The sequence below is a fragment of the Emys orbicularis genome, chromosome 1, assembly GCF_028017835.1.
Source record: "Emys orbicularis isolate rEmyOrb1 chromosome 1, rEmyOrb1.hap1, whole genome shotgun sequence".
NCBI classification, from domain to species: Eukaryota; Metazoa; Chordata; order Testudines; family Emydidae; genus Emys; species Emys orbicularis.
The window spans coordinates 2,166,959-2,179,498 of NC_088683.1; the positions used below are offsets into that span (position 1 = coordinate 2,166,959).

Consider the following 12,540-nt stretch of genomic DNA (forward strand, 5'->3'; position numbering starts at 1 on the left):
CCCTTCTGCTATGTATGGGAACCCCAGCGCACTGCGGGTGCTCTGTGCCCAGCCCCTGGAGCATTGCTAACGCAAATAGCCCCGGCCCAGCGTCCTGCCCACCGACCGGCAGCCAGGTACGGACCAGCACCACGGCCCCGTGTCAATAGGGCCCAACACGCCACCCATTGTACCTGCCAGCGGAGCTGGGCCCGAGGAGACGGGCGCCCAGCCTGGGCCTGGCTTCTGCTGCCAGGTGGCAGCTTCCGAGGCCTGGGGAAGGGGGGGCTGGTGCAGCATCACCGGCAGGAGAGGGCTCCGCTGCTGAGTTAGTAGGAGAAATAGGATGTGCCAGGAAAGGTGGGTCCTGACTCCTTGGGCTCTTGGCTTCTCTCCTCCCTGGCCTGGGCAGCGTCTCTGGCAGCGCTAATGCCGTCATTATCCTTCTGGATTCTTCCCACTCCCAGCAGCAGCCCCAGGGCTGGGGGCTGGAGGAGGCAGGAGGTTAGGCCATTTTCCACTGCATGCATCTGATGAAGTGGGTTTCTAGCCCACGAAAGCTTATGCCCAAATAAGTTTGTTAGTCTCTAAGGTGCCGCAAGGACTCCTCGTGGTTTTTGCTGATACAGACGAACACGGCTACCACTCTAGGCATTTTGCATTATCTGCAAATTTTGCCACCTCACTGTTTACCCCTTTTTCCAGATCATTTATAAATATGTTGAATAGGACTGGGCCCAGTACAGACCCCTGGGGGACACCACTATTTACCTCTCTCCATTCTGAAAACTGACCATGTATTCCTACCCTTTGTTTCCTATCTTTTAACCAGTTACCAGTCCATGAGAGCACCTTCCCTCTTATCCCATGGCAGGTTACTTTGTGTAAGAGCCTTTGGTGAGGGACCTTGTCAAAGGCCTTCTGAAAATCTAAGTACACAATATCCACTGGATCCCCTTTTTCCACATGCTTGTTGAGCCCCTCAATGAATTCTAGTAGATTGGTGAGGCATGATTTCCCTTTAATAATAGCATCTCTGTCCTCACACCCCGTTGTAGGCAAGGCAGGGCTGCTTGCCCCAGCACAGTCAGGGACTGAGGCACAGAGCGGCTAAGTGACTGGCCCAAGAGCACCCAGGCAGGCTGTGGCGGAGCAGGGCATAGCACCGTCGTCGCCCCAATCCGAAGCTAGCACCGTAACCACTGCACCACCCAGCCTTGCGCTGGGCAGGATTAAAACCAGGCATTCCTCCCGCTGCGGGGTCTGCTCTCCATCAGCCCCTGGGGCCCGGCTCAGCTGCTGCAGGAGTCCCTGCCCTGGGAATGGCTGGGGGGGAGCTGATGCCGCACAATCCTGGCTGCTGGCTGATGACAACAGTGCAGGGCTTTCCCCCTGGGCGGCACCACCCAGCCAAGGACCCCAATGGATTGGCACCTCCCAGCCCCTGTGTGCTGTGGGGCCGGGGCTCGGGGGGCGCTGCATGGTGCTGGCATACTAGGCCATTGGGGTCACGCCGCTCTGGGATACCCATAGCTCCGGCTAGCCGCACACGTCCAGTCTCAGCTGCCCTCCCCTGGGTACGTACCCAGCCAGCCAGCCTGAGCTACTGCAGCCACACGGCTACTTTTAGCCCGCCAGCTCAAATCAGAGCTCGCACGTCTCCGTCGACTGCCTGGGAACCAGCCGCCCAGCTGTGCCCTTAGCTCCGAGGACACGAATCCCCAGACAGAGCTGTGTGCTCTGGCCAAGCGAGGCGTTCACACCCTCGCTCGTCTCCTGCCACGGCTGCTGCTGCAATCGAGACACCTCGCGCTGCCTGGACACGGGTGAGCGAGCGGGGCTGTCGGGGAGGTGCCGAGGACTCTGGGCTGCGAGGAGCAAGAGCAAGTGAGCATGTGCACCCAGGGCTGCCACATGCCCGGCCCACACGGGGCAGCAAAGAGAGGTCAATCTGGATACGGTCCAGCTCCGAAAGGACATTGCAGAACTAGCGGGTTTAGAGGAGGGCAATGTGGATGAACAAGGGCCTGGAAAAACCTCTCCCATGAAGAGATCAACGAGCCTGGGCTTGTTCACTCTTATCCATCTCCTCTCTAAGGTGACGTGCTCAACATGAATAAAAGAACGAATGGGCTACAGAACGAAGATCCGGCGCTTCTGTTCTCCTTGTCTCAGGATACACCAACAAGGGGACAGCCAACGAAAGGCAAAGGTGGGAATTGTAAACCTAGCAAAGGAATTGCCTTTTCCACACGACACATAGCCAGCCTGTGGAACTCACTGCTACTGGATGTTGTGGGGGGTGAAGAAATTGGCAAGATTCAAGGATTGGACATTTCTGTGGGTGACAGGAATGAGACACGAACCTGTCAAAGAAGAGTGGGTGAAAATTCAAATGAACCTTCATGGAGGTTTCCTTGCCAGGGTCGCCTGGTTCTTTAGGGGTCAGGGGTCAACTAGGAACCACTGAGCAAATGGGGGTGAGTCTGATCCCGGCCGGCTCAGCTCCAGGGGTGAAGTTCAGATCCAGGGGACCCAGGTGGCTGTGGGGAAGGGGGAGCCCCTGGGGGAACAATAATCCCAAGCCAGCACAAGAACAGTGTCACGCACGTGAGACTTTTCCTCCAAGCTCAGTTTATTTTTTAACCCAAAAGGTAAAAAAGTAGCAACTTGCTGGGAGTTAATTAACAAGCCAGGCAAAGCTCCCAGCGGCTGAGCAGGCAGGGGAAGAATCACCACCCCTGAGCCTTCAGCGAGACCCTGGAACCTCGTATTGGTAATAGAAGATCGAGAACTGCAGGAAGCTGGCGAGGAGCGATGGGGACCTCACCAAGACCCTCCGGAAGCCCATGCTCTCGTACAGCTGGTGGGCCGAGTAGTGAACCATGGTGGTGGCCAGCACAACGGCACTGTACCCGTGTTCCTGGGCGAAGCGGATGACCGTCCTGCAGAGCGCCCTGGCGATGCCCCGGCCCCGGTACTCCCTCCCCACGGACATGCGCTTCAGTTCCAGAGCGTGCCCCCTTTCCAAGGGGTCGTCCGGTAGGACGGCCCCCACCATGCCCACCACTGCCCCCTCAGCCTCTGCCACCCAGAAACAAGAGTCTGCTGCCTCCAGGTAGGTTCTCCGGATGTCCAGTAGGTCGTTGCAAAGAAACTGCTGGGCGTAATAGTTCCAGAGACACCGGATGCAAAACCAGGCCCCAGTGAGAGCGAGCAGGAGAGCCAGGAGGGAGACCAGGAGGGACCCGGAGGCCACGAGCACCGCCAGGAACAGGCCCAGGAAGAGCAGCTGGGCCTGGGGATGCTTCAGCATGTGGATGTAGCCAGCAGGAGCGTGCTCCATAATCCCACATCCGAACATGGTGCGCACGGCCTCGTAATCACTGTCCTCGTACTGCCGGATGCGGTACAGGGCCATGGGGCCGTTCAGCCCAGGCACACTAGGGCAGACAGAGTTTAAACCAGGGGAGCGGGTTGGGACATTGCTGATCCACCGGCCACTTCCCACAGTGCCCCTGGCTTCTCGCTGTACTGGGCTCCCCCCCACCCTCACTGACTCCTGGCAAACACCTTCCATGCCTCCACCCACCGCCCTGCCATCTCATCACCCCCATTCCCAGCTACCTCAGCACCCACCCATCAGCACTGCCCTGCAAGAGGAGCACCAGGAACGGGTGGGGGCATGGGGGGAGACAATTTCTCCCAGGGGCTCAGGATAGAGGGGCTGGGGGGCAGGGCAGGGGGCTTCACTAGGCAGACACTGCCCCTTTAAACGCCAGCCCTAGCTGGCGACAGGCTGGCCGTGGAGGTTCCATGCCCCACGCTCCAAGCAGCTCCCCAGACTAACGGGCTGCGATCCCGTCTGGAAGGGGACGGCAGGTGTTTGTGGATCAGCCTCTCCCCCTCCCCCAGATCCACACCCAGAGCAGCTCGCACTGCAGTGGTCCCGTCACCCTCGTCCCCTTGCCCAGCGCGGTACCTACCCAGCGGGAGAAGAGAGCCGCTCTGTATCCGGGGCCTTTGCCCCATGCTGCTGGGAACAAAAGACAATAACCATCAGCTGGGACCAAGCCCACAGGAAGCTCCTCGACTCCATGGGGCACTTCCTGGATTCCCTATTCCTCCTCTGCTCTTTCACCTTCTCCAGCAAGGAGCAGGGCAGGGGGCCCAGCCCTGGGATGGGAGGGGAAGCCTGGGCAGCAGGAGAACATAAGAACATAAGAACATAAGAAAGGCCGTACTGGGTCAGACCAAAGGTCCATCTAGCCCAGTATCTGTCTACCGACAGTGGCCAATGGCAGGTGCCCCAGAGGGAGTGAACCTAACAGGCAATGATCAAGTGATCTCTCTCCTGCAATCCATCTCCATCCTCTGACGAACAGAGGCTAGGGACACCATTCTTACCCATCCTGGCTAATAGCCATTTATGGACTTAGCCACCATGAATTTAGGAGGGGTTGGGGGACCCCAGAGGGGGCAGGTGTCAGCTGGATAGAGAGGAACGAAGGGGTGGGAGGGAAGGGGTGGGAGCCCCGGTGCAGGCACACAGCTCGGGGATTGTTTTAAGGCAGCAACGGCCATAAACCCCCTGCACGGCCATGTCGCCAGGCCCCCCGGAGCGTTCATCGGGCGGTTTGATTTGTCTCCCCCAGCCAGTGATCACAACGAACAGAAAAACATTCGGGAAATTCTCCCCAGCCTTGTCGTCGGAGTACGTGAGCCTAACCCAGCCCCTGCAGGAGGTCAGCAGCCATCCCAGACAGCTGCCGGGTGGTGGGTTGGGCACTGACCCGGGAGCCTGGCACTGCTGGTGATGGGGGCAGGCTGCTCAGTGCCTCCCTTTGCACACCTGGCCTTGCACACTTTGGTGCGAAGCTCTGTGGATCTAACACTTCCCTGGGGAGACCCCGGACGGCCTGACTCCCGGCCACGGGCTCTAAGCACAGGCCCCTCGTGCTGCTCAGAAGCTCGCCTGCTCTGGGGCATGGTGAGCGACGGCTGCCCTCGGGGAAATGCTCCATGCCCGGCCCAGGGGAGGGCCTGACGTGCGCCGGATCCCCTCGGTTCGGCCTGGCCCTTACACACCCAGGCACAGCGGGAAGCTCTGGAGAGGGAGCGCAGCAGTCAGTGCTCGCCCGCTCACACCTGTTCTGCTGCCTGGCTGGGCAGGACGCCTGGGTTCTCTCCTCTGCTCTCAGAACACCCTGGGCTCCAAAGCTCAGTGTAGCCACGGCTTGGCCAGCCAGTCCCCAGGAACAGCGCCCACCTCCATGGCCCCTGCATGGGCTCTGCGGGCTGGCCAGCTCAGGGCCTTGGAAGCGGTTTCAGTTCCTGCTTTTGCAGCCAAGGAGGAAACGCTCCCAGCTGCAGCCAGGAGCAAAGCCTGTTCCTAGGGTGACCAGATGTCCCGATTTTATAGGGACAGTCCCGATTTTTGGGTCTTTTTCTTATATAGGCTCCTATTACCCCCCAACCTTGTCCCAAATTTTTCACACTTGCTGTCTGGTCATCCTACCTGTTGCTCTCCCGAGCAGCCCCTTAGCACAGGGGTGGGCAAACTTTTTGACCCAAGGGCCACATCAGGGTTGCGCAACTGTATGGAGGGCCGGGTAGGGAAGGCTGTGCCTCCCAAAACAGCCTGGCCCCCACCCCCTATCCGTCCCCTCCCACTTCCTGCCCCCTGACTGCCCCCCTCAGAACCCTCGATCTATCCAACCCCCCTGCTCCTTGTCCCCTCACTGTCCTGACCCCTATCCACACCCCCGCCCCCTGACAGCCCCCCCAGGACTCCCACTCCCTATCCAACCGCTCTCTGGTCCTCATCTCCTGACCACCCCCTCCCGGGACGCCCCGCCCCAACTGCCCACTGGGATCCCACCCCCTTATCCAACCCCCCCCCCGCTCCCTGTCCCCTGACTGCCCTCTTGAACACTATTCACACCCCCCTCCCCTGACAGGCCCTGTGGGACTCCCACTCCCAACCCTCCCTGTTCCCCATCCCCTGACCACCACCCCAGAACCTCGGCCCCATCCAACCACCCCCTTCTCCCTGACTGCCGCCCCCGAACCTCTCCGCTCCCTTACCCACCCGAGAAGGAAACGCTCCCAGCTGCAGCCAAGAGCAAAGTCTGTTCCTCTCCTGAGCAGCCCCTTAGCACCATGGCACAGGGCCCCCCAGGCTAGCCATCATTCTGTGGCCATGCAAAACCCCAGGGTGCAGCGACACTCTGCAATACCCCCAACCCCCTCTCCCAGCTGCAGGACTCACCTGTGCACAGACCCCAGCCAGAGTGAAAGCCCCCCACTTCCAGCCAAGAGCTCCAGAGCAGCAGCGATGGAACTGCTAGGTCAGGGGTTGGCAACCTTTGGCACGCGGCTCATCAGGGTAAGCACCGGGCCGGTTTGTTTACCGGCCACGTCCCCAGGTTCGGCTGATCGCGGCTCCCACTGGCCGTGGTTTGCCGTCCCAGGCCAATGGGGGTGGCGGGAAGCGGCAGCGAGCACGGCCCTCGGCCTGTGCTGCTTCCCGCTGCCCCCATTGGCCTGGAGTGGCGAACCTGCGGATGCGGCAGGTAAACAAACCGGCCTGGCCCGCCAGGGTGCTTACCCTGGTGAGCCGCGTGCCAAAGGTTGCTGACCTCTGCGCTAGGTGCACAGAGCCGAGATGTAGCCGCCCTCCCCGGGAATCCAGGCAGCTGGCAGGGCCCAGGCTGCTTAAAGGGAAAGCAGGCTTTAGAGAGAGCCTGACGCAGGCAGCTCTGCCTGGGGGGCCAGTGCGGGGTCTTTGCAACAGTTCAGCTTTCCCCCGACAGCCGCACTCGAGCAATAAGCTGCTCGCCCCCCCACGCATTCCAGAGCCCACCCCTCTAACTGCTTCTCTCCTTGCTGGCGGAAGCTCAAGCTGGCTCCTGGGCGTGGAAGCAGATTATAGCTGCGTCTCGTCGCCTTTGCCTGGCACCAAAAGAGCTGCTCTGTGGCTGGGAGTCCCCATCTCTGTAAGGGGATCACAGCACGACCCACCCGCCAGCGGCCGAGGCACATTCCCTAGGGGTCAGGCCTAGGCCACTTCACGCAGCAGCTAACAGCCAGAAGCCAGGCTGTGTGGGCTAGTGGCTGGGGCAGTGGGCTAGCATGCAGGAGACCGGGGCTACCCCAGCTCTGCCCCTGACCTGCTGCGGGATGTCGGCTCAGTCCCTTCCCCTCCCTTGCGCGTGTTTCCCCTCGGACCTTTGCCTGGGGCTTCTCTCTGGACTGGGAGCTGCTGGGGGCAGAGCCTGTCTGGCTGCGTGTGTGCAGGACAATGGGGCATCCAGGCGCTGCAGGGGTCACACACACCACGAATAGTGTTGGTTACAGGTGGAACTGGGGTGGGGGTGGGGGACGTGAGCAAACTGGAGCCACAGCCCTCCCCCCCCCCCAGTTCCTCTTGCCCAGATACGGGGGATGGGCACTCAGCAAATGGAAAGAACAATGGAACCTCCCCCGGGTTATTGGCATCCCACGTGAGCTCGCTGAAGGCCAGTTCGTGCGAAGCTCTGGTACCAGCTCTGCACCGGAGAGACATCCCTGATGCTGCGGGTACTGCGGAGACACTCCAGGCTGCGCCAGGGCTGTCTGTGGGGCACGGACATTTTATAGTGGGGGGCTGAAAGCCAGTGAAACTGTCCCCAAAGTTTTTACCTCGTGCCCCCCTTAGCCCTGTCCGTGCCCTGCCCCACCCCCGAGCTGAGGCTGGGAGCAGGGCAGTGATGTTATAAGTGTAATATAATATCTCATTGAAAGATGACAGGGCCAGAAAGAGTTAATTAAACTGACCTGACCCATGGCCGAAGTTTAGAGACTTGTTAGGAACATATGTAAATGAACAGAGCTTTGAAATGCAGGCTGCATTGTTAGAGGTAGAAGGGTGGGTGTTTGCTCAGGGCTTGTGATGTCAGCAAACAAGTCTTGTCTATTGCTATAGCTTTGATTCAAAGATCAAAAAAGGAATATTAACATTTAGGAAGACACTTGAGAGAAATAGTATTATTGTCTCTATGTCTCTTTGAAGGTTGTGGTAACCTGTATCTGAACTGTTTAATGGATAAATTACCCTGTGCTAATTGCCAGGATGTTTGGGAGAACGAAAGTTAAGCCTATTGTTTTCTCAGGCCAAAAGGCTTCTGGAAATGTATAAAAACCCTGGGACACGATCCTGCTTCATCTCAGATCTGCTTTGGGTTTCAAGAGGGGGAAACCTTCAGCCACAAGGATTGAGATCCCCAGTCACTGACTGGAGTCACCCTGAATATGGACATTGGACTATAACCTATGGACTATTTCTAAAAGGACTTTTGGCAACTACAAGCTCATCTCTGCTATGCATCTGAACCTCAAGAATCGAATTCAAGTCTGTATGTATATTGATATTTTAACCAGCACTCTCTCTTTTCTTTTTTAATAAATTTTAGCTTAGTTAATAAGAATTGGCTATTAGCGTGTATTTTGGGTAAGATCTAAGTTATAATTGGACCTGGGTTTGTCCAATTATATCCTTTGGGATTGGAAGAACCTTTTCTTTTATATGATGAGATAAGATTTTCAGTAATCATCATCATATCTGACAGGTGTGTGTCTGGACGGAGGCCTGAGGCTGGGCACTTTAAGGGAACTGCGTTGTTTGGACTTCTGAGTAACCAGTGAGGTAATACAGAGGCTGTTTTGTGCTGGCTTGGTAAATCTAAGTATTGGAATACCCACCAGCTTTTGGGGTTTGGCTGCCCCGTTTGGTTTGCAGTTCACCCTGATTGAGTGACCTCAGCTGGCTCCCACGGGCAGCACCATCACAATGCCGTAGTCAGCAGGATCCACAGAACCACATCAATTAAACTTTGGGTCAGAACCCCCCGCTATCCAAATTTGAATTTTGGTATTGAGAGTTTGGTTGGTTAAAGAGCAGTTGCAATGGGTGAGCAAAGAGCATATGAGGCCTTGATAAAAAAGCCCTGGAAGATTTGTGTTCAGAAAAGGGGATAAGCTTTAGAAAGAAAGCTACAAATCAAGAACTGAGAGATCTGTTAATGGCCAGTGATCAGGAGGCAGGAGCACAGCCCTTACCTGAGGCTACAGAAGATGCAGAAAAAGTTAGAATGCAAATGGCAGCAAATAAACTGCAACTTGAGCATGAACAGAAACTAGCAGATCTTCGATTGCTGGAAAAGCAAAAAATAGCTGAATTAGAAAGAGAAGCTGATCAAAGAAAGAAGGAGGCTGATGAGAGAGAAGAAAGAGCTCGTAAGGGGCGTCTGGAGCTGCTGGCTGCTGAGGAGAAAGCTCACCAAATGCAACAGGACACGGTCAGACTTCAGCTCCACGTCAAAAAAGCAAGGGAAGAACAGCAGAAAGTGTATCCTCCTGAAAGTCCAGTTTATAACAATGTTGGTATGTTGTATAACGCTGAGCAATTGTCTGGGTGTAACGAAATGTACCCCAACACTGCCACCTTTTATGTAAATGCCGTTACTGTGAGTTCAGTAGGTGACCCCATAAATTGTGCCAATACTATGTATAGGAGGGGTAATGAAAAATTCATAGAGAGTGTAAAAGTCAATGGTAAAAGCTGTTTAGGGCAAATTATGGCTTCTAACATCACTCTTGTTAAAGCAGATCTTGTCAAAGAGGAAGATTACTTACCAAATCAGAGTGTGAATGTTGATGTCCTCTATGAGTTTACTGTACGCGTGCCTTTAGCCAGAATCCACCTTGAATGGAATGGTACAAAGCATGAAGTTATATAGTTGGTGTAAGGAAGTTATTGCCTAAGGATCTTTTGATTGGGGAAGATGTTAAAGCTCTGTTCAGTCCAGGTAGCCAAATCACAGGAAAGGAATGATCTTAAACCTGTGTCTGTTAGGGCAATGATTTGCCTGGGGAGGGCGTCTCCAAATTGTTGTCTATGCAAGAGAGCTATTTGGCTATGAATGAAGTTTCTGAACGTCTGTCTAATGTCTCAGAAGCAAATCTGAAATTAGGTCAAGCAAAGGGAGAGGCGAATAAGAAAAGTTTGGATGAGCCCAGGCAGCCTTGTGAGCTGATGGCTTTATCTAGTCAGCAGTTTGGGAAGGCAAGGATAGTGAAACATAAGTGTCCCTATACCTTACCTGTTACCTGTGTGGAGAATTGTGACAGTGAAGGAAATGTGCCTGTGTCTGTCAGGGGTATTGACTTGCCTATGGAGGAAGCTACCTCGGTCTCCAAGCAGTTGTCTGTGAACAGCCCTGTGCGCTGGGACAAGGAAAATGAAATCCCAAGCTATGTGTCTGGTAAAGGAGAAGGTGTCTCTGGCTCTTCTTTGTCTGTGAAGCAGACTGTGATGGTCGAGGGTGATTCAGTTGTCTCAGAGTTGGTTCTGGATTCAACTAAAGCCCAGAAGGGAATGGTCTTAAGTTTGTGTCTGCTGGGGAGAATGGAACTGTAACTAGGTGGCATCCGGTTAGTGTCCTAGCAAAATCCCAGAGACCAGACAATTCTGGTGCTTGTATTTGGCCTATTGCTAATGTGTGGTTGGAAAAGGATGTAGCCTTCCAGAGACCTAGTAACAGACCACTGAAACTGTTAACGGGCCATTAAAGTGGTAATGAAGCCATTAAACAGGCATTTGCCAACACCCAGTAAGACTTTGGTCACATTCATCTGGCTTTTATATTGTAGGAAAATGTGTTATTTGGGTTAAAAATTGTTTCCAAACAACCCGTCAGTAATTCCCATGCTATGTGACCTGTCAATAATTCTCCATGCATCTGAATTGGTGGGGGTTTTTTACCCATGAAAGGTCATGCCCAGATAAATCTGTTAGTCTTTAAGGTGCCACCAGACTCCTCATTGTTTTTGTGGATACAGACTAACACAGCTACCCCTCTGATACTTGGTACCATGCTATGTGACTTATTCTCTGCACCCAGCAGAAGTATTTTTCACTAACCTCGCTCAAGGAGGAGCAGACATAGCCAGTGAGTTTATTTCTTGATCCAGTTGTTTTATTCAAGCCCAGTTTAAGTAAGCGAGTCTGGCAGGGAATTCTGTGTAAGAAAGGTGATTAAAGTACTGCTTTAATGCAGGCTGTCCATGACAAACACTTTTGAAAAAAGGGAGATTAGACTTGAGGTTGGTGCAGGTAGCCTGAAAAACCAAGTCTCTCTCTATACAGTATGCACCGAACTCTGCCACACAGCGGAGAATCCATCTGGCAAGTGATCTATAGCTGTTCAGTTCCCACAGGGAAATCTTATTAGTGCTTTAGGGTGAAAACGGGGGATGGTCTTGCAGCGGTGGGGCCAGCAGCAGCCAATTATATGAAGTGGAGCTTCACAAAGAACAGTCCCATCTGGATCGGACTCTCAAACCCTCAGCATGTGAGTGCCCGGTGCCCGCTCTGCCTCTGGCAGCCCCGCCCCAGGCCCCTGGGCTCTGTGTCTCTGCTCAGTGAGGTTGTTGTTTGGGGCGGGGGTGCCACCAGAACAGGATTTCCATGGGAACGGGGTGAAAAGGGGCTGTGACCACCTGTGTTTTCAGTTACAGGGTCGATCCCCAGCGCCCGGTGCAGAGTATAAACTGCTGGTATTAATATTCACGTTCATGACACTAGTGCACAGGGACCCACCACACCGGCCTGTTGTGCTCACACCGTACACGCCCGGCACGAGAGTCAGCCCCGCCCCACACAGACGAGACGTCTCGACGAGGGCTCGGGGAAAGGGGCAGCCCCACGGGCAGAGCGACCAATGCGAGGGCAGCAGAGCCCTGGGAGTGCTGTCGCTCTGTGTGTATTCGTCCTCAGGGTGGGCTTAGTGGGGGGGGGGGGGGTCACCTGGCCAGAGGCGCTTCAGCTCCAGGCCTGTAGGGGAAGCCCCAGTGGGTCCTGATACCCACCCGACACAGGCTCAGGAAAGGGCAGTGACTGGGGCTGGCGGGAACAGGGAGGCTTAATCACTTACAGCTCAAAGTGGGCAACCGCGGTTCATTCCAGTGGCGAGTCAGGGTGGGGGTGGGGGCTGGAGGGTAGGGGCTCTCCAGTCCAGTCTCTAGTCCAGCAAACAGCCTGGCAAAGGCAACAACTTCCTGATTTCCCGGGGGGTGCTCAACCCCTGCTCAGTCCAAGGCCCTACCCCCAGTGCTGCTCTCCCACCCTACCACTTCCCACCCTGTTCCACCTCTTCCCATCCCATTCTTCCCCCTCCCCCAAGGGCACCCCTTAGATGACTGGTGCCTCCCCAAACTGGGGTGGGGGGATGATCTAAAGGGAAGGTCACATCTCCCTCCCAGCCAACCCTCCCCTGCGTCAAGCCCGGGGCCACCGCACTCTCCCCACCCCACCTTTCCTGGGGGGGGGAGGCTCTGTCCTCCCCCTGGACCTGCCTCCCACCCCAGCACATTCTGCTGCCCTCCCTGGAGGGAAGGATCCTGGGGGGGGAGCAGGAGGGAGCCACTTCTAACATTGGCCCCCCACGGTTGCTGGCAGCTGCCTGACACAGCCTGGATGGGGAGGCGGCTTCTGCTCCCTGCCCGGCTCGGCTGCCAGGG

General features: G+C 55.8%; 1 protein-coding gene across 1 annotated transcript; it reads right to left on the reverse strand.

Annotated features, from left to right (window-relative positions):
* Nucleotides 1-2,593: 2,593 nt before the first annotated feature.
* Nucleotides 2,594-9,146, reverse strand: LOC135895693 (putative N-acetyltransferase 8B). Its single transcript, XM_065423840.1, has 2 exons — nucleotides 9,079-9,146; nucleotides 2,594-3,422 (listed from the first exon to the last, which is right to left on the reverse strand). The coding sequence occupies exons 1-2, from the start codon at nucleotides 9,144-9,146 to the stop codon at nucleotides 2,729-2,731; spliced, it is 762 nt and encodes a 253-aa protein (XP_065279912.1). The 3' UTR covers nucleotides 2,594-2,728.
* Between the last annotated feature and the right edge of the window lie 3,394 nt (nucleotides 9,147-12,540).